The following is a 25,180-nucleotide window of genomic DNA, read 5'->3' on the forward strand; positions in this document are numbered from 1 at the left end:
TTGGTTTAAAAAAATACTCGAGGAGTAATGCATATAAGCAGGAGGGGATTTTACCTTTGTATATGGCATTGGTGAGACTGATACTGGAATGCTGTGTCCAGTTTGGTGACCACATTAGAACATAAGAATGGCCATACTGGATCAGACCAAAGGTCCGTCCAGCCCAGTATCCTGTCTGCCAACAGTGGCCAATGCCAGGTGCCCCAGAGGGAGTGAACCTAACAGGTAATGATCAAGTGATCTCTCTCCTGCCATCCAGCTCCACCCTCTGACAAACAGAGGCTAGGGACACCATTCCTTACCCATCCTGGCTAATAGCCTTTAATGGACTTAACCTCCATGAACTTATCCAGTTCACTTTTAAACCCTGTTATAGTCCTAGCCTTCACAACCTCCTCAGGCAAGGAGTTCCACAGGTTGACTGTGTGCTGAGTGAAGAAGAACTTCCTTTTATTTGTTTTAAACCTGCTGCCCATTAATTTCATTTGGCGGCCCCTAGTTCTTATATTATGGGAACAAGTAAATAACTTTTCCTTATTCACTTTCTCCACACCACTCATGATTTTATACACCTCTATCATATCCCCCCTTAGTCTCCTCTTTTCCAAGCTGAAAAGTCCTAGCTTCTTTAATCTCTCCTCCTATGGGACCCATTCCAAACCCCTAATCATTTTAGTTGCCCTTTTCTGAACCTTTTCTAATGACAGTATATCTTTTTTGAGATGAGGGGACCACATCTGTACAGAGTATTCAAGATGTGGGCATACCGTGGATTTATATAAGGGCAATAAGATATTCTCCATCTTATTCTCTATCCCTTTTTAAATGATTCCTAACATCCCGTTTGCTTTTTTGACTGCCGCTGCACACTGTGTGGACATCTTCAGAGAACTATACACAATGACTCCAAGATCTCTTTCCTGATTAGTTGTAGCTAAATTAGCCCCCATCATATTGTATGTATAGTTGGGATTATTTTTTCCAGTGTGCATTACTTTACATTTATCCACATTAAATTTCATTTGCCATTTTGTTGCCCAGTCACTTAGTTTTGTGAGATCTTTTTGAAGTGCCTCAGTCTGCTTTGGTCTTAACTATCTTGAGCAGTTTAGTATTGTCTGCAAACTTTGCCACCTCACGGTTTACCCCTTTTTCCAGATCATTTATGAATAAGCTGAATAGGATTGGTCCTAGGACTGACCCTTGGGGACCACTAGTTACCCCTCTCCATTCTGAAAATTTACCATTTATTCCTATCCTTTGTTCCCTGTCTTTTTTAACCAGTTCTCAATCCATGAAACGATCTTCCCTCTTATCCCATGACAACTTATTTATGTAAGAGCCTTTGGTGAGGGACCTTGTCAAAGGCTTTCTGGAAATCTAAGTATACTTCCCCTTTCTTTTTCATTTTTAAAAGGATGTTGAAAAACTGGAGAGGGTGCAAAAAAGAGCCACAAGCAATGATTTGAGGGCTGGAGAAAATTCCTTACAGTGAGAAATTTTAAGCGCTCAATCTGCTAAATTTGTCAAAAGGAAGAGTCAGAGATGATTTGATTATAGTATATAATTACCCTCACGAGGAGAAAATACCAGGTACAGATGGGCTCTTTAATCTAGCGAAGAAAGACATAAGAACCAATGACTGGAAGCTGAAGCTACACAAACTGAAATTAGAAATATGGCATGACGTTTTTTAAACAGTGAGAGTGATTAACCATTGGAACAAATTACCAGGGGAAATGGTGGATTCTCCATCTCCTGATGTCTTGAAATCAAGTCTGGTTGCCTTTCTGGAAGACATGCTTTAGTCAAACACAAGTTACTGGGCTCAGTACAGAGGTAACTGAGTGAAATGTGATTTGCAGGAGATTAGACTAGATGGATCTAACAGTCCTTCCTGGCCTTAAACTATGAATTTAAATAATCAGATAATCTATAGCAAATTTGACATGCTTTGATGAAATATTGCACATGCAGCAAAAATGGTCATGTTCACTGAACAAAACAATTTCTCCTAGAGATTTACTTGCTGTGTTCACTCAGCAGAAAACAGACTATCACAGGGAAATAGATGCATCTCAACACACAGAACCTGCATCATTAGTGTCCATATTCTAAATAAAACCAGAACATACAACAAATCTGAGGTGGTTCTGACAACACCTATATTTTCTCTGTTGGGCCTATACAACACACGTGCATCAACAATATTTGTATATAAAAAAGAATCTATGACAAAACCTAGAATTAGTCTATTAGAACACATTTGTAGGATTATTTAACTCTGTTTTTATTTATAGCATAGTAGTGCCTAGGGATCAGGACTTCACTGTGCTAGCTTCTGTGCAAATGTAAAATAAAAATGGACTCCCTATTCTAAAGATCTTACTGTCTTGGATTTATGGTGACAAGATGCAATGGTGGATGAAACAAACAGACCAGCATAAAGGGGAGGATGACATTCAGTGAAATGAAAAAGTTTTGCATGCTAATCAATAGTCACCGCGTGCCATGTGTTTAGCCATTTCAACAGGTGGTGTTTTGCAGGGACTTCCAAACTTTTCCTTTTTTATTTTAAAATTTTAAAATAAGTTTGAGTTAGCACTGCATAATTTTAGTTTAGTTTTTAGCTTACCAAACAGACCTCAACAGCCAGTGTTAAAAGAAGCAATTCTTAATCACTGTATGTATGCAACAACTTGTCACCTTACTCTCACAGCTGTGGCCTGCACTTCCACTTGCCAAAATTCATGTTCTTACCTTTCCAACAACAATATGATCTTTTAATTGCAAGACACTGGTCTAGCCCTGTAATACACTAGAGTCAATGCAAGCCTAACTTGTAGGATGGGAACAGGAGGATGAAAACAAGGAGAAAGGAGTCAAAGATGCATGAACTTCATTTTAGTGCATGTTTAATAAACAACTTTTATACAGATATCGGCAAGTAAGAAAAGGAAGTGTCATTTATTCCATCACCTGTAATTAATTCAGTCTTAAACATTTACTCAAGTGTGTCATTCAGAAAATGACTGTTTCGCTAACACTTCTGATCGCAGCAGTACGACTTGAGATGCATTTGGTTACATGAATATTTCATCAGCCCCCATCTCAAGGAAGACCTAGTTTGGTGCTTTATTTTTAGTCAAACCGGTCAATGGAAAGTCACAAGACATGGAAATAATCCAAGTGTTAAAAAAAAAAAAAAAAAAAAATCTAGGGCAAGTATAATCACCACAACAACTGAAAGGAAGAGGAAGAGGAAACAACTGATAGACAGTTACTAACAGTTTATTTTTCCTCTCAGTATATTAATGTATTTTAGAAAAAGAACCTCTTCTGTGAGCTCATTCCTTTTTTCCTAAGTATAGGATCTATTTTAGATAATTTATAAGGTACTGTGGTTAAGCAATCATGCTTCTTTTATATGATAACTAGGATTCTGCCTCAAATATTTGCCACAGAGGAACATTTTCTAAGGGCCTGATTCTACAAACATCTAAAATCACCATCATACAAGGTACTGACAGTTCAGACATGGCAGAATGCAACCACTTTCTATTCCTTCTGGTTCAAATCTTTCAGTCCTTAGGCTACAGGATTTTGCCCTTATCTGAGTAAGTACAAAATGAAACGCTTAACTATAAGCAGACTTATTTTCACCTAGCTCATCAGAAGTTTAATTCAAAATAAAATTATCTATCATATGCAGAAATATAAGGTCTCATCCAAGATATACTCAATTATTTTATAGCTTTCTGAAGAGAGAATTTAAAAGCATTCCTGAAGTTCTTTTAAGGTATTGTTTTTCACAATGGGAATACTCATAAAGCCCCAAAGAAAAACTTGTCAGGGCCTTTAGAACTCCGAAAGAGGACTAATGCTATTCTTTAAAGACAATGGTTCTTGAATTCTTGCATGAAGTATGATGTTATTTGATGCTCGCTCACCTTACTGATTTCAGTGTCTGTATACAAGACTATAGGGAGCCAGTGTGGCTCCCCTCCGAACCAGAGGGTAAGGAGCCACCCTCTGGGCCTGAGTGGGCGGGGCCAGGCCGAGCTTCCGCCAATCCCCAGAAGAGGAAGGGTGGGACAGGAAGTACAAAGGGCGGGGCCCTCTGCCCAGTGAGGAGAGCACCAGGGAGGGAGACAGACACAGGCTGCCCCCTCGCAAGTCTGCTGCTGACCCAGGCGAACCCCTGGGCAAGGAGGAGCCTTACCGGGGGGAAGGCCTGTGGCAACCAGGGCTGCTGGCCGCTGAATACCCAGAGGAGCCGGGGCTGCCCGCAGCAGATTATCCGGAGGAACCGGGGCTGCCCGCAGCGGATTACCCGGAGGAGATGGAGACTCAAGAGCTGCCCGCAGCGGAATACCTGGAGGAGATGGAGGGACCGGAGCGACCCGCCTGAGAGAGACCGGGTAGGAAGTAGCCCAGGGGCCCAACTACACCGTGGGGTGGGTGTGTTTGGTCAGCGGGTGCGGATTGCCCACTGACCCAGCGGTGGGACCTTCGCCTCCCGCCACTGTCAGGGCCCTGGGCTGGAACGCAGTGGAGTTGGGTGGGCCTGCGTTCCCCTACCCCGGCGCTCCCCTGCCTGAGGGGCGCGCTACTGACTCTTGCCGGCGCTCCCCTGCCTGAGGGGCGCGCTACTGACTCCGGCCAGCCCACCTCCCTGCTAATTCCCCAATGCCCGGGAGGTGGGGCCGAGGCCGGCTACAAAGACCATTGCTCTCCATCGCCCCTAGGCGCTCGGAGGACCGACCGACACCCGTCACAAAGACTGACATGGCTGTTGCACATGCTCAAATTATTGAAACCCAGAATGATGGCATTTGTGAGTGAACATTTATTGCAAATAAAAAGGCATTTTGGTAGTGACTACTTTAAGATAAAATTTAAAATAGTTTCTATTTACTGTAATAAATTAGGGGGTTTTTTCCCCTGGTTGACTTGAATTGTCTTAAATTGCTGTATCAGACAAACTTTTTTATTAAATAAGAAATGTCCCTAACCAGCTATATCTGTCAGAGAAAGAAAAATGTTGAATTACTGGAGAGATTGTCTGGAAAGGGAACTCTCTTTTTCTTTTGAATGAAAGAAAGAAAGAGCGCTTTAATTACTAGATTATTTTTTCTGCTCTGGAAACCAGTGTCTTCCCGGCCAATCAGGTATACTTGTATGACTACATTATGTGATTATCAGTGTGAACTTTTTCAGGAAGTTGAGAATTCTGGAAATCAATAGGGAGATAAGAAGTGGTTCTTAAAGACAGTTCTTATAGCTTCTTGACACTGAAACCATAGTCTATCATCCACTGGTTGGCTTATACTATCACTTTAAAACAAAAACGCTTCCTACATTCTTCTATTTTCTGCTGTTGCAGATAATTTTCTTTACTGTGCCAATGTCTCAATCATTCTGGGGTGTCAAACATCTGTAAATTTATGGACAGCCTACAGAAAATGTCAATAAAAAATATCAGACTGATCTTAAAAATTAGAAGGAAATATTTTCCACCTGTAAAACTCAGTGATCTGGTCGCATGCTCAGTGTGATGAGATCCACTGGCAATATCAAGTAGCATCCTCTACAGCACATCATCCTTTTCCTGTTCCCTCCTCTGCCCCCCTGGCCTCAGCTAACTGGCAGGATGCTGGTACAATAGCAATTCCCCATTTTGTTCCTATAGCATCCTTGCACATCCATGAGAGCAGCTGCTTCCTCCACAACTCACACCTAATTCAGTTCTTCTTAGAAGTCTCAGGAAGGCCCTCTGGTCCACTACCTCCTGGACAAGAATGAACAGATCAGAGGTTTTAAAAGGGAAAGTTGAAGGAAACCCATCTGTTGTCAGGTCTTGGAATCTCTAGGAGAGTCAGAGATGATGTGCTCTAGATTCTGAATTTCATTCTTCCTTGTATGTTTGTATAATTAAACTATTATGTTGTCTTTCATTTTTTCAAAGTAATAATGATATGGAATACTTGACCACATGTTCTTTATTGCTTGGAGCTCTGTAGAGATTGATGTAGAGAAATTAAATCCTTGCAAAAAAAATCTCTCATCAAATGGGCTGTATAGCTGTTGGGCTGTCCCTTCTTAAACAGTTTATTTTCTATAAACCTCTGATATCCCCAAAGTCTTATGTAGTCGATCATAGGGGAAAATATTTATTAGAGATGATCTATACCAGAGTTCACTTAGTAGTTCTTGTGAACAAAAAGGCTCCTGGGTGGTACTGTTGAAAGTTGGGTAGTATAGTTATTTTGTTGAAATAATATTTGGAATTCATATTTTCTCTGCTAGTAAATCATTATACTTGTATGGCCTGCCTCAAATTAAGTGATCTTATCTTTTTCACATTTATAAATATTAAAGGAAAATGTCCCAAGATCTATGAAAATTATAACTCTGTTCTAAAACATAACATAAGGAAGACTGAAGGGGTCAACAACTTCATTAGCACTAGATTGATGGGGGGATATCCTTGTTAGTAGCTATATTGCAGGTATTCCAACAAATCACACTTTGTCTTTAAAATGTGATGTTTTTGGAAAAATGTGTTCTCTTTCAGTATAAAAGAGGATCTATCTTCTGAACAGATACCATTTCAGAGTCCAATTAAGTTACTAAAAAGGTATGATTTTTGTTGTTGAAGAGGTGAAAGGTAAAGATAAGATTGCAATCAAGATATAAATTAAGTGGAGGAAAACTTTGACGTGGTCTGAGAAAGCAAATGAAGCCTGCCAAAATCCTGAACAAACATTTCACTAGTTCACTTTCTACATCAGGAAGTTGTATGAGAATCTTGAAAAATAGATTCCTGTAACTAATTTAACGAGAGAGAGAGCGTGAAACATGGTGCCTTCTTATGTTCTTCTTGTCCCCAAGGCCAGCATTAGAGCAGAAATTTGTAAAAATGCCTCTACTGAGTTAAAAATGATTGACTACCCCCCACCATTCTCTTTTCTGATAGCCAGAGCAGAATGTTTTATTAACACATTGCAATAAATAACATATTTTCATATATGAGTCAGATATCTTGTTTCCTGGCTTACCTCCGTCAGCCAGATGTTATGCTGTACCTGTCTCCTATTATTTTCAGAGTAATGCTTACGATATGGAACCTTTATTCTTTATGAACAGACTTTATTCCTACTCTGTAAATTCTAGAATGGGGCAAAAGTGAATAAGGGTAAACAATCAAATATTTTCAATGTAGGGAAATAGCAATGAATGAAATATATATTAGCCTCCATCTGTTAGACCAGAAGTGGGCAAACTATGGCCCGCGGGCCACATCCAGCCCATGGGACCATCCTGCCTGGCCCCTGAGCTCCCGGCCGGGGAGCCTAGTCCCCAGCAACTCCCCTGCTGCCCCCCCTCCCCCGCAGGCTCAGCTCGCCGTGCCGCCCGTGCTCTGGCCCGCTGCTCCTCCCAGGCAGCATGGCTGGCTCTGGCATGGTGAAGGGGTCCTGGGAGCAGTTGGATGGGGCAGAGGTTCTGGGGGGGGACAGTCAGGGAACAGGAGGGGCTAGATAGGAGTGGGAGCCCTGGGGGGCCTGGCAGGGGTGTGGATTGGGGTTGGGGCAGTCAGGTGACAGGGAGAAGGGGGGGTTGGATGGGGATAGGGTCCCGGGGGGGAAGGGGTGGTTAGGAGCGAGGGTCCCAGGAGGGGGCGGTCAGGGGACAAGGAGCAGGGGGGGTTGGATGGGTCAGGGATTCTGAGGGGACAGTCAGGGGGTGGGAAGTGGGACGGGGCGGATAGGGGGCGGGAGCCAGGCTGTTTGGGGAGGCACAGCCTTCCCTACCCGGCCCTCCATATAGTTTTGCAACCCCAATGTGGCCCTCGAGCCAAGAAGTTTGCCCACCCCTGTATTAGACCCATGAGAATTCCTGCAGGATTGGTAGGAACTGCAAAGGCTGACAAGTATCAGGCTTGATAAACCTCTCATACAATTTTTTAAGTTCACAAAAGTTAATTTCCCAACTTATTTCCAAGTGAGATGCAATTTTCACCCTCCCCCCCGCCCCAAAACGTTAACTGAACAGGAAATTGTGTTCTGACAGGTAGAAGAACTATCCAAAAAAATTACAGTGTCAGCTGTGGATGCCCTAGAGACAGCAAATGTATATGTATAATTGGCATCCTTAATATCTGACCATTTAGCATATTTAAGTTATCCCTTATACTTAAGAGTAGGAAACTACCACAAACACTACAATAATGTTATGTTTTTAAAAAGGTACCCAGTGTGCTGTAACAATTTTTTCATTAGAAATTCTGTCCTAACTCCTCCTTTCTTTGTTCTCTCCTTGTTTGTCACTTTGACATTTCCGTCCATGTTTTTGCCAAGATTCTCTCCTAAGTAAAATATGAACCCGACAGCTCTTTGAGTCAGAGACAAACTTCTGAAAATGTTCAAGTACAACTGACTTTATGCAACAAGAGGTTGCCAATCGCTAGTGAGCATACTTGTACTATGAGTTCAGGTCATTTTCTTTTTTTTTTTAAGTGATTTCACTATTTAGATAAAAGCAGAAAGTTCATAGAATATTGAAAAAGTGCCTGTTCCTTAAACTTGTTGTTTTATTGTAGTCTGTTGCTAGAGAGAAAACTCAATCCACCCTTCAAGTCTCTCTCTACAAAACCACCTGTTTAGGCCACTTGGGTCTAGACAATTGGAGAGGGTCAGCATGTTCACCTCTTATGTGCCCAACCATAGAAAGCAGAACCTACAGACCATGTACTTCTAGATCAATATTGAGAGCTTGGAGAGGCTTTGTAATGGGATGGCAGTTTCCATTGGTTCAGCATGGTAGAAACTGTTGGGAAAAAAAGTTACCTGACTATAACTGTGGTTCTTTGAGATGTGAAGACATTTATTTTATGTGGGTATGCCTCACCAGAGCCAGAAAACTTTGCCTAGCACTCATACCCTGAAGCCATAGCCCCTCCCCAGGCCATATAGCGGTCAGAGAGACATAGCCTTCAGTTCTTTTGCTCCAAACATCAGAAGTGCAGACTCCAATGTAGAGGGGACAGAGGGTGGAACTTGTCCATTAACCTCAGACCTGGCTGCCCTGTTAACAAAGTCATATCTGGAGAGCAAGGCCTGCTAGTTTGCGATGCACTTCTGCAGGGAAGAGGAGGTATAAATCTTTCTCCCCATCAAGTCCATCCTCTTTGACTCTCTATCTTTGGGTGTAGATTTATACCTGCCCTGCTGTTTGCTGCTGTCACCAACAGGGAGTTGGGGGCTAGGTGGGAAGAGAAACCCTCAAAACCTGGTATGGAAATGAAGTATAGTTTCTCCAAATGTTTTGCCATAGAGGGGAATGAAGCTGGGGTATTTCAGAGGGCCTTTGCAGGATCCAGGAGAGCCTCATTTATTGGTAGGGCAATTCCCCCTAAAGCTGATGGCTGGAAAACATCCAAGAGTTTATGCATATTCTCCTGGAGGAATTCTGCCTGGATACCCAAGTTGGCAGGAGGTCCTGATCACCAAGAGAGTGGACGATTCCAGCACGCATGGGGAGGACAAGGAGGTAATTTGCAGAATCAACAATGGATCCTGCTCTTATACCACAGGATCTGGTTGGAAGTGCCCCGTAGGACCAGAGGGAACAGATTCGGTGGTCACAGGAGCCACTGACAGGACTGGTGATCTTCCTCTGGAGGAAACAGAAGAGCGGGACCTCAGAGACCAAGGAGCATCTGAGGATTTCCAAGGAGGCCACTGGGCATACAGATAAGGCATTGGTATATAGTAGGCCCTGGGCCAACAACCTCTGTTCCTACTGCAGGACAGATGTCAATCTCGATACTGATAGTGATCTGAGGGAGATCCCTGGTACTTATCTGGTGAGGAGGTGAGGACAATCCTGATCTGGATCTTGAAGAATCCCAGACATCCTGTGATGACAAAGGGGGAGCCAGCACCAATGTGGCAAACAACCAGTTCAAGTCATCTGAAGCACAATAAGGAGGCGGCACTGGTGCCGAAGAGCAGTGGAGAATTGGCACTGAATAAGAGACACTCCCACTAGGTACTGGGGAGGCATTGGCACCAAGGCTGGTACTGCATTTGAGATGGGATGTGCCACCAAGAAAACGACAGTGCCGAAGGAAGTCCCAGTGTCGAAGGGGCCTTCGATGCTGGGCCTGGCCTTGACTCAATAGTCTGTGGCCCAGGTGGCATGAGCTACAGGGCCAATGCTCTGCAACACAGCCAGAAGGTGCCAAGGACACAATGGAGGATGATCTGGTAGATGCTATAGCGCCAGAGAACTCCTGAACCAGTGGAGAGTCCAGGACTGAGAGGCAAACCAGGTCTGATGCTACCAGGTATGCCTTCAGCATGGAGATAGTTGCTGCTGATATCATCAATACCTGACTCAACAGACACCCTATGGCCAGAACCAGAGTCAATAGTATGGGCCCTTCCTGCTCTCAACATGGTACCGGGCAGTGGTTGGATGGATCTGCTCCATTCTACATGCCAGAGGGAGTATGGTGTTGGTCATCACTCCTCTTAGAAGTGGAAGAGAAGTCTCTGCAAGCTCTGGAATGGTTCTGGTTCATTCTATGGGACCTTTTCCTTGCGACACCAGAGGAGTGTGAACGACCCCTTGTCCTCCTGGGGGAAATGCCAGAGCCTGAATGCAGAGAGGTATCTCTTGCCAGGTCCGAAGGCAACTGCTGATCAGAGGAGGACCTCTGTGCTGAAGCATGCCTTATGGCCTGTTCTGGAAGGTGCTGCTTCAACGGCAAGTCTCTTGCCACCGGGGTTCTCACTTCGAATGACTTGAAGATGGAGCACCTCTCTTTAATGTGTCCCTTGCACAACAAACACCTGGTGCCGGAGTCGCTGTTGGGGTGAACCCCTCCATGATGGACAATTCTTGACTCCTGCTGAGGGCATCACACAGGGCAGCCAACTACTCTAGCTAACAATAAACTAACACTTAACTAACCCTAAAGATATTACTACTACTATCTGCAAGGAAGAGTTCTGAGGGAGTCAAGGTGGCACCACCTTTATATGGCATGGGAAGGGGGTGCAGGGTGTGAGCACCACCCCTACAGGTTCTGCTAGACAAAGTTCTCCAGCTCTGCTACGTGGGGGACGTGTACCCATATAGAATACATGGCTGCCTCTACTTGAAGAAGAGCCTTGTATAAAGATACTGATTAATTCCTGATGACTTGCTGTGGCAGATGTGACTATTAATTCCACCCTGGATATGAGGGGGATTCCTTAGGCAGAGTGACTTGGGTTCTAGGACAGAAAGATCTCGTCAGGAAAAGCCACGATAGACAGGTTTGCATTTGTGTTGTTCTTTGAATTATCCAAGAAGTCCAGGAGTGGGGGCTAGGTTCAGACAAAATACCGGGTATGTATATTACATTAAGAGCCGGGAGGGAGCGCCACCTGTTTCGAGACTCCTATTGCAAAGATCTTGAACCAACCACTTGAATTCTGCCCTAACAAACTATAGAATTTAGTTTCTAAGGCTGAGTCCAGAGATCTGGAGGATGACTACTGGGTAAGCAATAGATGTTGAAGAAGCTATCTCAGATATTAGGGTACAGTTCAGACAAAGCACAAAAGCATGAACTACGGAGGAGCACCAAGCACCTTTGCACTGAGTGTCTCCACTCACTAGGAATATGCTCAATGAACAATTAATGATAAAAGGCTTGTGAGAAATCACAGAAAAAAAGAAAATATATAATTAACCAAAATCTCTGCAATTTGTCTTGCGTAATATCAGATAAGAGAATATTTGGAAATACTGGAATACCCAGAGAGAAGTTGTTGATTACAGGTTTGGAAGAATTGATCAGGCCAGTCAAATCATCAACTCAGCTATTATCAAAGAAAGATACATTCGTCAAGGCTATGGGGGTCGTAAAGAAGGGATGAATATGAAATCCAGTAGTTCTAGCTCAATAGTACAGCTGCAGCTGTTGCTGGTTTTACATAAAGATGAATCTATCTAGAAGAAATAGTGGGAGTAAGACTCTGCTGTCCTTGCCTGGAGATCAGACACCTCACTGGAGTTAAAACAAAGGCTTGGTCAACAAAGAGTACATGCCACAAAATTTAAAGCAACTTCTATTTGGTAATGGACAATCTTTAAAAATTACCTCAGTGAAAGCCTCTATCCAGTCAGAAATAGTTTTAGTGAAGGCCAGATGAACTAAAAGATACTACGGAGGGATACTCAATTTATTTAAAAAACCAAAAGTTATAAAGCTAATGGAACAATAAAGAATCAAATTCCAGAAAAAGTGGTCTTTCAAATACAGCGGTGACTCGTGTTTACTACCTTTAGTCTACATGGAACACAACAAATTTCATTTTCCCCCAATTAATATTTACTAACCTCAATTAACATTTTATTATCTGAATAATTATTTAACTTATTTTATTGCAAACACATTCTAAAGAAGGAAGTTCATTAAGCAAAGTGTAAAAGATTATGGCCTTCAAAAACTTATTCATCAATAACATCTCTGTTCCCCTCCGAATGATCACAATGGGATAAACTAGTAGGACACTGTATTCCTTTGATTGATAAGTGAATAAAAGGGATAGATCATGACTTCAGTTTCAAGGTATGACTGATGTCACAATGGATTTTCAAGCAGGATGAAGACAAATATTGGGAGAAAACAGCTCCTCTGCATGAACAACTTATTCATTTCAAATTAATTTTTTAAAAAGAAAAATAAAGAAGATCCAAAATTAGCAAGACTTATGTTTAATTTTTTGTCCACGTATGCAAGTTCATTTTTGTTAGCAACTATAAGTAAGTAATTTGGAAACCACTACAGTACTCCGATTCTGCTATTAGTTAGTTGATAAACTAATGAGATTATTTTATTTCTTTTGTACCAAAGGTCCTGATAAATCTAAGAAGAAAAGTATCAGAGGGGTAGCCGTGCCACCGGACTCCTAAGAAGAAAACATACTCAACCTATTTCAGATTCACCTTACACTTAGAAATCAATTCCCTACACAGCATGCAAGATTCATCTCTAGCATAACAATTCTTGTAATATCTCTGTGCATCCATGAGGAAAGACTATGTATACAAGTGGAACAAAAGGATAACAGGACTGAATTTGTTTGGCAAAACAATAGGTTTTCCTTATTTTGACAGACTAAAGGGGAAGACGAGAATAAAAAGATAGCTGAAAAGTTACAATCCACTGAAGTCAAACTCCACACATGCTCTTGGCAGGTAGGCACACGTGTAACAGCATGCATGTCTGTGAAGGTTTAGATTATCTCTAGTGTTTTAATGCTTTCCCTATGGGTTTTTTTTCCTGCTTAAGTGAGGGCACTATCTGCGAAGTCCCCATCCTCTTTACATTCGGGTCACGGTCATGATGCCCGTCAGAAACTTCCACAGCCAGACTTGAGGAGTAACTTGAGCATATTTTACATGTCCTACTTACTTATACTTGTTAAATTAACTGTGTATTGGCTGCTCACCTATCCTACCCATTATCTGTTTAGGCTCCCCACCATAAGCGGTGATACAACCTGATGGAAAATTAACACATTGGCTCACCATGAAAGCTGGATAAATATTAAATATGTTAGCAACGGAGAAAGGACAGGGACAAACAAGCATTCAGTTTTGAGACACTGGATTGGGTTTTCTTTCAATATGTATACTGACTCATTAACTATATTTATATTCAGAATAGGGCTGTCAAATAATTGCAAATAACTCACGCGATTAACTCAAAAAAATTAATCGTGATTAATCGCACGGTTAAACAATAGAATAACAATTGAAATTTATTAAATATTTTGGATGTTTTTCTATATTTTCAAAGATATTGATTTCTATTACAACATGGAATACAAAGTGTACAGTGCTCACTTTATATTATTATTACAAATATTTGCACTGTAAAAATGATAAACAAAAGAAATAGTATTTTTCAATTCACCTCATACAAGTATTGTAGTCCAATCTCTTTATCATGAAAGTGCAACTTACAAATGTAGATTTTTTTTTTGTTACGTAATTGCTGTCAAAAACAAAACAATGTAAAACTTTAGAACCTACAAGTCCACTCAGTCCTACTTCTTGTTCAGCCAATCGCTAAGACAAACAAGTTTGTTTACATTTACAGGAGATAATGCTGTCCTCTTCTGATATACGTCACCTGAAAGTGAGAACAGGCGTTCGCATGGTACTTTCGTAGCTGGCGTTGAAGTTATTTATGTGCCAGATATGCATTGCCGGCTCTATCTTTTTTGCCTCCCCAAGCAGAGAAGCAAAAAAAAAAAAACAGCCACCGAAGAAGAAAAAAATGAAAAAGCTGCCACCCAAGTGCCACCGAGGAAGGGAAAATGAAAAAGCTGCCGCCGAAGTGCCACTGAGGAAGGGGGGAAAAAGAAAAAAACAACAAAACCCCCCACACGGGAGTGCCGCCCCCTTCTGATTTGCCGCCCCAGGCACCAGCTTCCTTATCTGGTGCCTAGAGCCAGCCCTGCAGATGTATGCCTTCATGCTTCGGCCACCATTCCAGAGGACATGAATCCATGCTGATGATGCTCATTAAAAAATAATGCATTAATTAAATTTGTGACTAAACTCTTTGGGGGAGAATTGTATGTCTCCTGCTCTGTTTTACCTGCATTCTGCCATATATGTCATGTTATAGCAGTCTTGGATGATGACCCAGCACGTGTTTGTTTTAAGAACACTTTCGCAGCAGATTTGACAAAACGCAAAGAAGGTACCAATGTGAGATTTCTAAAAATAGCTACAGCTCTCGACCCAAGGTTTAAGAATCAGAAGTGCCTTCCAAAATCTGAGAGGGACGAGGTCTGGAGCATGCGTTCAGAAGCCTTAAAAGAGCAACACTCCAATGCAGAAACAACAGAACCCAAACCACCAAAAAAGAAAATCAACCTTCTGCTGGTGGCATCTGACCCAGATGATGAAAATGAATGTGCATCAGTCCGCTCTACTTTGGATCGTTATCAAGCAGAACCCATCATCAGCATGGATGCGTGTCCTCTGGAATGGTGGTTGAAGCACGAAGAATCATAGAATATCAGGGTTGGAAGGGACCTCAGGAGGTTATCTAGTCCAACCCCCTGCTCAAAGCAGGACCAATCCCCAATTTTTGCCCCAGATCCCAAATGGCCCCCTCAAGGACTGAAATCACAACCCTGGGTTTAGCAGGCCAATGCTCAAACCACTGAGCTATCCCTCCCCCCAAGAGGCATATGAATCTTTAGTGCATTTGGCACATAAATATTTTGCGACACTGGCTACAACAGTGCCATGAGAATGCCTGTTCTCACTTTCAGGCGACATTGTAAACAAAAAGCAGGCAGCATTATCTCCAGCAAATTGTAACCAAGTTTGTCTGAGCCATTGGTTGAAGTAGGACTGCGTGGACTTGTAGACACTAAAGATTTACATTGTTTTATTTTTCAATGCAGTTATTTTTTGTACATAATTCTATATTTGTAAATTCAACTTTCACAATAAAGAGGTTGTACTACAATACTTGTAAGAGGTGAATTGAAAAATACTATTTCTTTTGTTTTTTACAGTTCAAATAATAATAAAAAATAAATATAAAGTGAGCACTATACACTTTGTATTCTGTGTTGTAACTGAAATCAATATATTTGAAAATGTAGAAAACATCCAAAAATATTTAAATACATGGTATTCCATTATTAACGTGATTAATCACAACTAATTTTTACAATCACATGATTAATTGCGATTAATATTTTAATTGCTTAACAGCCCTAATTCAGAATATTTTTAAATCTGACCAATTTTTGGTCATACTTGCCAGTACAGAGAGCTAAGCCATAATTTGCAAATGTTCACAGACATACAAAAATTATGTAGAAAATCAAACTTACTATTAAGATAGTAATAGAACTTTGGCTTATACTACAGAAGTATAATATAGTTATTTAACACAAATTGTAACCGTGTATATTTAGTATATTAATGAAATTGGGCTATTTATTACACGTGTAATGATATTAAGTCAACGAGTGTGTGTGTGCGTGTGTGTGTCTAACACCATTTTGACCCATTGTCTTTGGGGTTTTTGTTTTGTTTTCAAATTCAATTACCACATGCTTGCCATTTAGTAAAAGCACCTACTTACAAAAATAAAAATAAAACCAAACCAAAACAAAACCCCAACCAAACCACCAAAAAAAGCCAAAGCAAAGCAAATCGCAACAAAAACCACTGCAACCCACTCAAACTGGACATATAAGCACTGCACTGATGCTGTTGTGCTTGTGTACATTTACTATCCTTCCCATCTAATCCCAAGGCTGTTGCATATGGAAAAGGAACCAACCCATGGCTTATTTGGGTAATGCGGATTTGTCACTGGGTGCAAATCAAAGAGTTTTATAATTACTTGGGATGTCTATTTAAATATAATCATGCAAATCATTACTGCTACCACTGTTATATAATTGCAACAAATCTTATACAAAGTGTAACACACAGCCAGAAAGGGTTAAGCATCCTGCAGGCTAACTGACCCAGAGACAACTTGTAAAGACATATCAGAAATGGTAATTAGAGCCATTCTATGTTAGATTGGCTAGAATTTTGAAATGCAAACCTATATTTTTAGAAATTAGAGGTGATACTAATTGTATGTGTGTACTCATTTCATATTAATATTTGAGCTATGTAAACAGACAGTTCCCGTCTGTCACTATAGCTATTGATTCAGAGATCAAAAGAAATATTAACATTTAGATGCATCTTGGGTGCAATCATGTAATTGTCTAAATGTCTCTTTGAAGTTTGTGTTAGACTGCCTAATGGATAAATTGCCTTGTGTTAATTTGGGTAACTAATTACCGGTGATGCTTAGGAAAGAAGTCTCCATTAATTGCCTATTGTTCACCAAAGGACACCAACATGTCAAAAAAGGCCTGAAACTGTATCAAAAAGGGCTTGGGTCCTGATCCTTTTTATCTCAGACCTGCTTAATGCTTGATACAGGGGAAGCTTGAGTCAAAAGGTTGAGATCTTCAGAATCCCAATCTGGAATCACCCTGAATACGAACATTGGACTATAAACCTATGAGCTAATTCTGAAAGAACTCTTTGTAATTACAAAGCTCACCATCTCTGCTATGAATCTGAATCTCAGGAATTGTACTCATCTGTGTATGTATACTGATCTTTTAACCAATACCCTCTCTCTTCTTTTCTTTTTTAATAAATTTTAGTTTAGTTAATAAGAATTGTCTGTAAGTGTGTATTTGGGTAAGATTTGAAATATTCATTAACCTGGGAGGTAATCTGTCGGATCCTTTGAGATTGGTAGAATTTTTTTATATGATGAATAAGATTTTCAGTAATCCTCATCACATTTGCCTTGGGTGTCTGCGTGGAGGCCTAAGCCTGGGTTGCTTTAAGGGAACTGTGTTGTTGGCTTCTGGGTTACCAGTGCGGTATTATAGAAGCTGTTATGTGCCAGTTTGGTAAATCTAAGTATTGGAATATCCACCAGCTTTGGGGATTGCCTGCCCCATTCTTTGCAGTTCAGCCAAGTTGAGTGACCTCAGTTGGCTCCCCTGGGACTCCAGTCACACTTGTAAACTCATGAAAACACAAACTCTGTGTTTTGCTTAATTTTATCAAGATAAGACTCTGAAGCAAAAGAGAAAAAAAAGTAGGTCTTCCTGACACCTATTTTATCATGTTTTAACAAAACTCTTTTAGTTTTACGAGCTAAGAGGGAGATTTTCAAAGGCACAAAATGGAGTTAGGTGCCCAGCATGGAAATTTTTTTTTATATATATGTAAAGCTGTATTCTGGTTTATGAAAGGAAAATGCTGCCTTTACCTTATTGATGAGTATGACGATATCACCTTCTTTGATTGTCAGTTCATCTTCATTCTGTGCTTCATACGGAAATATTACTTTGCAATACTCCTTGACTGAAAGGAAAAATGTGCAATTCAATAAACGATAATCTTATAACATTTTTTATCCAACCATTTCCCTATAAATATAGTCACACTATACTTTCAGTGTCTCTATATAAAATATTGTTTTCTATTTTTACTATTTGTTTCTCTGTATATTGTAGACCTTCACAAATTGCATGAAATATTCAGAAGTTCTGTATTGACAATTCCTGCATTTATCAGTTAGGAAGAAAAAAGAGAGTTTTGTAGCCATATGTCATGAACCATTTCCATCAAAATAAATGTAAGCGCTTGTTGTTCCCTGTATTTCTTTCCATAAGCTCACAGAAATTAGAGATGGAAAAGACCTAGGAAGCCAGATAGTTCATTTATCTTCCTGCTAATGCAAGGCAATAGATATTTTTAATCTGGTGACTCAAAATAATTTAAAAAAATGTAAAGAGGATTCATAAATATTTCCTTGTATATACATCATTAATGGACATTTTCCAACATTACTATAAAGTTTTTTCCTCCTTTCTTTCTTCACTTTCTATAAATAAGGTATCTTCTCAGTTCTAAGATACCAAATACTCCTACTCCTAATCATCAACACAACTGTCATAAAAAAACCCAGTTAATTATGACTTGTTGCTATGCAGCGAAGTCAAGCATGCCAATCCTCATTGAGAAGTTATAAATAAAGAGGATCATTCATTTCTCCTATTAGAGTATATATAAAAATATACAATATTTTAAATCAGAGCCCTCTACTAGAACGATAGGTGGATGCTTTGTAGATTAATATTAAGTAATTATAAAATATACATCTCGGTAAGTCGCTGCATTGGGATGCACTGTGCTTGAACAATTAGACAGTTTTAATGGGGGTCAGGGTCTTTTCTGGTTCACATATTATTACTCAGCAGGGGATGAATTTTAAGTTGCTGTGAAGTAAGTATGTCAAGATCTCTCTGGCTCACAGCTCTCTTCTTGACAGCCAGGAAAATTAGTACATGAACCATCAGTTTGTAGCCTCTTTCCTCCTCTGAAGATATAATGATCAGGAAAAGAGGATGAGCACACTTCTGGAAAGACTCTCTGACAAGAGCCAAGGAGGAAGAGGCTGATCCTCCTGATACTTTCCAGAAATAGAGAACATCCTCCAATAACAATTTCCGAATACTATTATTTATGTATTAGTTGCTCAGAACAAAAGAACGGTCTCCAAGGATTCAGCATGGGAGAACCTGAGACCCATAATTAGTATTTGAGGTGGGACGAGAGTGGTTAACTACCAGTCTGTAAGTTGAGTCTTGGACCTCTCCATCTTTTCTCTGGGGCCAAGCAAGGAAGTTACTCCAGCTCAACATATTGAGCAGTTCCTCTGGGGTGCCTGACCCCATATCACTGTAGGATGGAGTATGCAGAATAGTGGAGATATGGGGGTGGAAGGCTTACATGCACTGATCTAGAACAGCTGGTTGTGGAGCAAGTGAACAGCAAGGAGAGAGAGACTGACAGAATCCACTATGTTCTCATCATTTCATTTGCATGTGGGCTATCATCATAATAATTTTGTATTTATAGAATCTACACACCACAAAGAAAGATTTTGACAAATAACAGATTTAATAAATGTATGTAGAGCTGGTATCAATTTAAGGCTGTACTTCAAAAAAGTGTGTGCAGCATCTTGTGTAAAGCCTCTTGTTATCAGGCAGGACCTTAGTGATTCATTTTTATGACACAGAATGGAATGTTGGGAGGGGCTGTTGCAGGAAGTGATTTTCCTTTTTGAATGAGACTCGGGAGACTGTGCATTCTCAGGTGCATAAATTATTCCTCTATGAATTAACTGGATGTTATGTTCTCAGTATCAGGTGGGAAACAATGCACAGCAGTCTACAGTGAATAAGTAGAAAGAAAGTATTACATTAGAATTAAAACCCCAGTGTTCTCGGAGAAGGGCTCCCAGAAAGGGGCAATATACCTAGGTCTTAGTAACCCTTATGAGTGTGTAGTGATGATATGGGTGACTGCATAAAAAGGTTGAATCAACTTTCTAGCCTCTGGAAAGGCTCACTGTTTAGGAGAAGCAAAAATAAATAGTCAAGAGGCTCAACAGGTCAAACATATAAAATTCTATTAACAAAACAAGGTGATAGTCTACTTTTCATCGCCACATTAAGACCTCCATAAATCATCTGAGCAAAAGATAACAACAGGATTAAAATGTGCTTACTTCCAGCAGTCACGTTTAGACAGAATAAAAGAAAGGGACAGACTCTAATCTCAGACACACAGCATATATGTATACAAAAATAAATGTTCTGAGAAATGTCAACACATGCCAGAAAGCTGAGGTCAGAATCAAGCCCATGAAATGTAATGGGACGCTGGTTTTCCAGCCTATTACGCTGGTTGCCAACAAAGAGGTGAGATACACTGGGTATTTACACTGAAAAACTACCTCCTAGAGACCACAATAGAATGGACTTTTTTTAAAAAAATGAGATCAACAGTAAATGAGTGGTTAAAACAATGGCTGCCTGGAGAAATCTGACAAATGACAACTGTAGACAATAACAAAACAGACAAGCGAAACTCTATCCTCCTGCACCAAAAAGAAAATGTTTGTACAGCCCCTATATTTAGTACTCCCAGCTGCCAGTTTTGTACCCCCTCTTCATCAGCTTCACACTGTGGACTAGTATACAAGGCACACAAACCTGCAGCACTCTTCTTAAGTTCCACCAAATGCCTTGAAATTTCTCTCTGACCTAATGTAAAGGCACATTTTTAAAACAAGACTCCCTCCCAAACATATGCACGTGCAAATTTTGGCAAAGAAATACTGGGGGAAGATGAAGACATTCAATTTGATGATTTTCAGTTCTTACTTAATACTTTAAAATGATATCGCTATGTTTACTCTTTCAAACTATATGAAGTGCCAGTAAAATAACTTGAATCACAAGCCCCACACTCCCTCTCTAGAAATGGACAAATAACCCTTCTTTCTCAATTCACATTCCTCAGGAAACAGACTGAGTGAACAGACAGGCCTTAATATTGCCCCTGAAAATTAATAAACTCAACCTCTTTTGCAGTGGCGTCTTAACTGTGGCCATTGAGGGAGGAGTCGTCTTTTTTGTGGGGGGAGGGGCGAAGCTTGACTGAATAATCTATAACTACCACGAATTCTAATTCCTAAATACTTAGCAGTTTATATTCTCTCACTCTGCGCTCTGTCTTTCAGGTAAAACACTTTTCTAATACCACTCCATATCTCTGATATCTTTACTAAATAACATAATGTAACTTTTGTTACCTTAAGATGTTTGAGTTCCTCAGAAAGCTTTTCCCTGTCTTTATCAAAGCCCGTACATACCCATAAAAGGGGATCAATTGTTTCTTCCACCTTACAGAATATACATAGTCCATCTTTGTGTCTATTAATCCAAAAAAGATTTTTGTTTAAGTCACAACTGGTTAGTACGCTAAACTAAATCATTTCATTTACTCTACCCAGGCTCTGATGTATGTTGTTATCCTCAGCTGTATGGCACAATTCAAAAAATCTTCTTCCGCTTTCTTCACTAATCCCAAATTTTTGCCATTTCTTTTTTAGGTTTTTCTGTACTAGGCTTTTAAATTCCTGTTTACTCAAGGGTATTTCTATGCCAATCCTTTTATTTCATTGTCTGCCTTTTCATTCCCTGTTATCCCAATATGCTCTGGGATCCAAGCTAATGCTAACGGTATCCCCATCTGTAGTAGCTATCATTAGAAATATATTATTTCATTGATTAAATCACTTCTACACACTGAGACACCTTTTTTTTTTATCATTATAAGACCTCAGACTGAGATAAAAAAAAAATGACCCCTTCTGTTGGGAGTACACCCCAGATCCGATTTAATGCTAGCATTACTGCTACTAGTTTGGCTGTCATGACAGCTACAAAATCAGATGTTCTGTTAGATGTACTAATTCCAACTTCTGGTATACCATATGCTGCCCCTACTCTTCCTATTTTTTCTTTTTTGGATCCATCTGTATATATTTGAAAAAAACAACAACTACTTTTCATTTATATACTGGTACACTTCGTTTTTATTACCTACTGTTTCTTTTTTATGCTTACGTTTATAAAATAAATTTAAATCCGCATTTGGACATGCAACTTTCCATCTATAACTAATTTTCCTACGACTAATTTTCCTACAATTTTCCAAAACGACTAATAGTTTTGACTTTGTTTAGCTTTTCCTTGCCTTTCAACTTCTGCTTCCACACTTTAACTCAATCATGTGGCTTTCTCATATCATGTGCTATCATTCACCAACCGAATTCTCAACAATACTCGTAGATTTGTTTGGTACTTTCCTCACTGAAATTCCCATTAACTTTGGCCCAGAAAGTTAGGTCCAGTAGTTTCATTTGTAGCGTAACTGGCATTTCACTAGAAGTTATCTGTAGTGTGTATATGGGTGTTGTAATAAATGAACCGCATACACTCACAGTGCCTGTGCTTATATTAAATCTAATTTTTTAAGTTCTGATTTTGATGCTGACACCCAGGCCATAGTCAATAATTGGGCCGATTAAAGCTCTGTATACTATCAGCAGTGTTTTCTTATCCACCCCACAAGCAGTCCCAGCCAAACTTATAAGCAGGTTACTACTTCCTGTACGTTTATCTTTAACACAGTCTATACGATCTTTCCAAACTAATTTAGTATCATATATTACCTCCTAGAAATTAAAACCTTTTACCTATGTCTATTTGTTCTCCATACAGATATAGCTGACATTCCTTTATAACCTTCCTTATCATAAAGACCAATACTTTGTTTTTAGTGATGGAGAACTTGAAACCTCAAGCATTTTCCCAGTCAGAGGTCTTTTGTAATGCTTTGTTGATTCTCTTTTCTCCCACTTCAGTATTCTTGCTCCTAACCCACAGAGCACAATGATCTGCAAATAGAGTGACACCTACTCTGACACTTATTCATGTTGGGAGATCATTTATTCTAATATTAAAGAAGGTCAGGCTGATAACACTTCCTCATGGCGTATCATTTTTAACATTACATATTTTTGACATAATTTTCCCAACTCTGACCTGCCTAGTCTTTTTACTCAAAAATTCTCTAATCCACCCATATATTCTTCCCCTTATTCCTTGTGCACCTATTTTGCACAACACGCCCTCCCTCCACAGCATGTCATAAAACTTTTCAATATCTATAAAGATAGCTATCATGAAACCTTTGTGCCCCATACAGTTTCTAATTTAACAATTTGATCAACGGTGCACCTTTCTCCCCAAAAACCACTCTGCACCTCATCTACAATGCCACTCTTTTCCAAATAGGCAGCCAATCTTTCATTCATCAGTCTCTCCATACTTTTTACCCAGGCAGGATGTAAGGGCAATAGGTCTACAGGCACTACTTTTGTGGACAGTTTGCCTAGTTTCTGCATTCGTATGTTTTTGACAGTTTGCCTGATTTTTGCACTAGAATTACTGCACGTTTCTATTCTATTGTTATCACTCCTTTTCCCCATATAGTATTATTGTCATTTCCCACAGATCTTGAACCCAGGCCTGCAGGATTCCTGGGATCAGCCACACTCCAATCCTCCACCTGGCAGCCTGCTAACAATGGCTTACCTGGACCCACCAAGCCCTGCCCCAGTGTGAGGCTCCACCCCTGAAGTCCAACTGGTGGAATCCCAGAGCGGCTGACTGGTCCACTGGCAGCAGGAGGAACAGGAAGCTCCACCCTGTTCTGGACTGTGTGCCTTATGTTTCCTGCTCTGTGGCTTCATTTCCTGGAATCGCGACCAGGCTCGACTCTTGGCATCTGACTTGTGGTTCCTAACCTCCAGTTATTCTCCTGCCTCTGACACTCTAGTATTCTGATCCAGCCTGACTCTGGTTCCTAAGTCATGGTTCTGACCTCTAGTTTGTCTTGTGCTTCTGACCTCCTGGTATCCTGACCCAGCCAACTCTTGACTCTGGTCTATTGCGGACTCTATCTCTGCTAGGTCTGGCCTCCCACAACCAGGCCATGACAGTTATATAATTACAAGAGAACCCTCAAACTGCTTTCAAAGAGATATTTAAACACTATGTTGCATATATTATCTTTACCTATGGATGTATTCTTGCTGATGTCAATAGCTTTCTCAAGTTCCCACATACAAAACCATTCATTCAGAAAATAAAGATAAAGATAACAACTACACTGTTCATGATTCTCTTCAATGAATTGTATTTTATTCTTGTGGAAAACTGCCCTTTGATTTTCATAATTACTCACCCCTTGAAAAGCTTCTGTCAAAACTTCTGCTTTCTCATTATCAGAACATCTAACTATTTTGTCAGTCCTAGTAAGGCCTGGAATGTGACTCCTCTTGGTCTGAATTCCATTCATTCCTCTAATTTGCCTGTACATTTCTGATGTCTTAGTATCTTTATTTATCTGCCCGCAGTACCTCTTCACACGCTCTTTGATTGTTTTTAATAAGTCTTTGTGCTGTTGCCTTACTTCTTTTACACTTCATTACATCTTCACTATTAATTGCATTTTTTTGCTTTTTCATAGACTTTGTTCCTTTCTTTAACTGACATTTTGCACTCCTCACTTCACCATGGAAGAGAGTTTTTGTTTTGGGGTACTTCAATATCTTAGGTATGGCTAGAGTAGCTGCTGCTATTAATCCTTTTACTACATTGTCATTGAAATTCTCTGTCATCATTCACATAAAGCTTTCTTAAAATTCCAGGTAGGTAATCTTCCATTACATTCAACCTTACCTTGCCCTTGAAAAGTAATATGTATGGGGAAATGACCACTCCCCATTCCTTCTTCCTTATGTATTTCCCAGCTGCGTCTACTTGCAGTATCTGGTGTTATAATTTCCAGGACTAACCAAGAAAGATTACCTATTCTGCATTAATTTGAGTTGGGGTGTCATTGTTTAAAACCACTACATTGTTTTCATCAACATAACTCTTGAAGGAGTCTGTGTTACGAAGAAAAATTGTATTTGTCTAATTTAAAGTCCATTCTCTGGGCCACACCCTGTGATTTTTAAAATGAAGTGTTTTAACCTGGCCTTTTACTATGGAGAGGCAATAGAGGGGGACCCTCTCTCGAGCTGTCTCCTATCACTTCTGGTGCAGTCCTAATAGCAGCTCTGATG

General features: G+C 40.2%; 1 protein-coding gene across 4 annotated transcripts in view; it reads right to left on the reverse strand.

Annotated features, from left to right (window-relative positions):
- SH3KBP1 (SH3 domain containing kinase binding protein 1) overlaps positions 1 to 25,180 on the reverse strand; it is a 363,156-nt gene that overhangs the window by 54,768 nt on the left and 283,208 nt on the right. For all 4 annotated transcript variants that reach the window (XM_074967845.1, XM_074967825.1, XM_074967818.1 and 1 more), the window contains one exon: positions 17,894 to 17,988. In XM_074967845.1, coding sequence (XP_074823946.1) covers positions 17,894 to 17,988 — 95 coding nt within the window. The remainder of the gene's footprint in view (positions 1 to 17,893; positions 17,989 to 25,180) is intronic.

The sequence above is a fragment of the Natator depressus genome, chromosome 1 (genome assembly GCF_965152275.1).
Source record: "Natator depressus isolate rNatDep1 chromosome 1, rNatDep2.hap1, whole genome shotgun sequence".
NCBI lineage: Eukaryota > Metazoa > Chordata > Testudines > Cheloniidae > Natator > Natator depressus.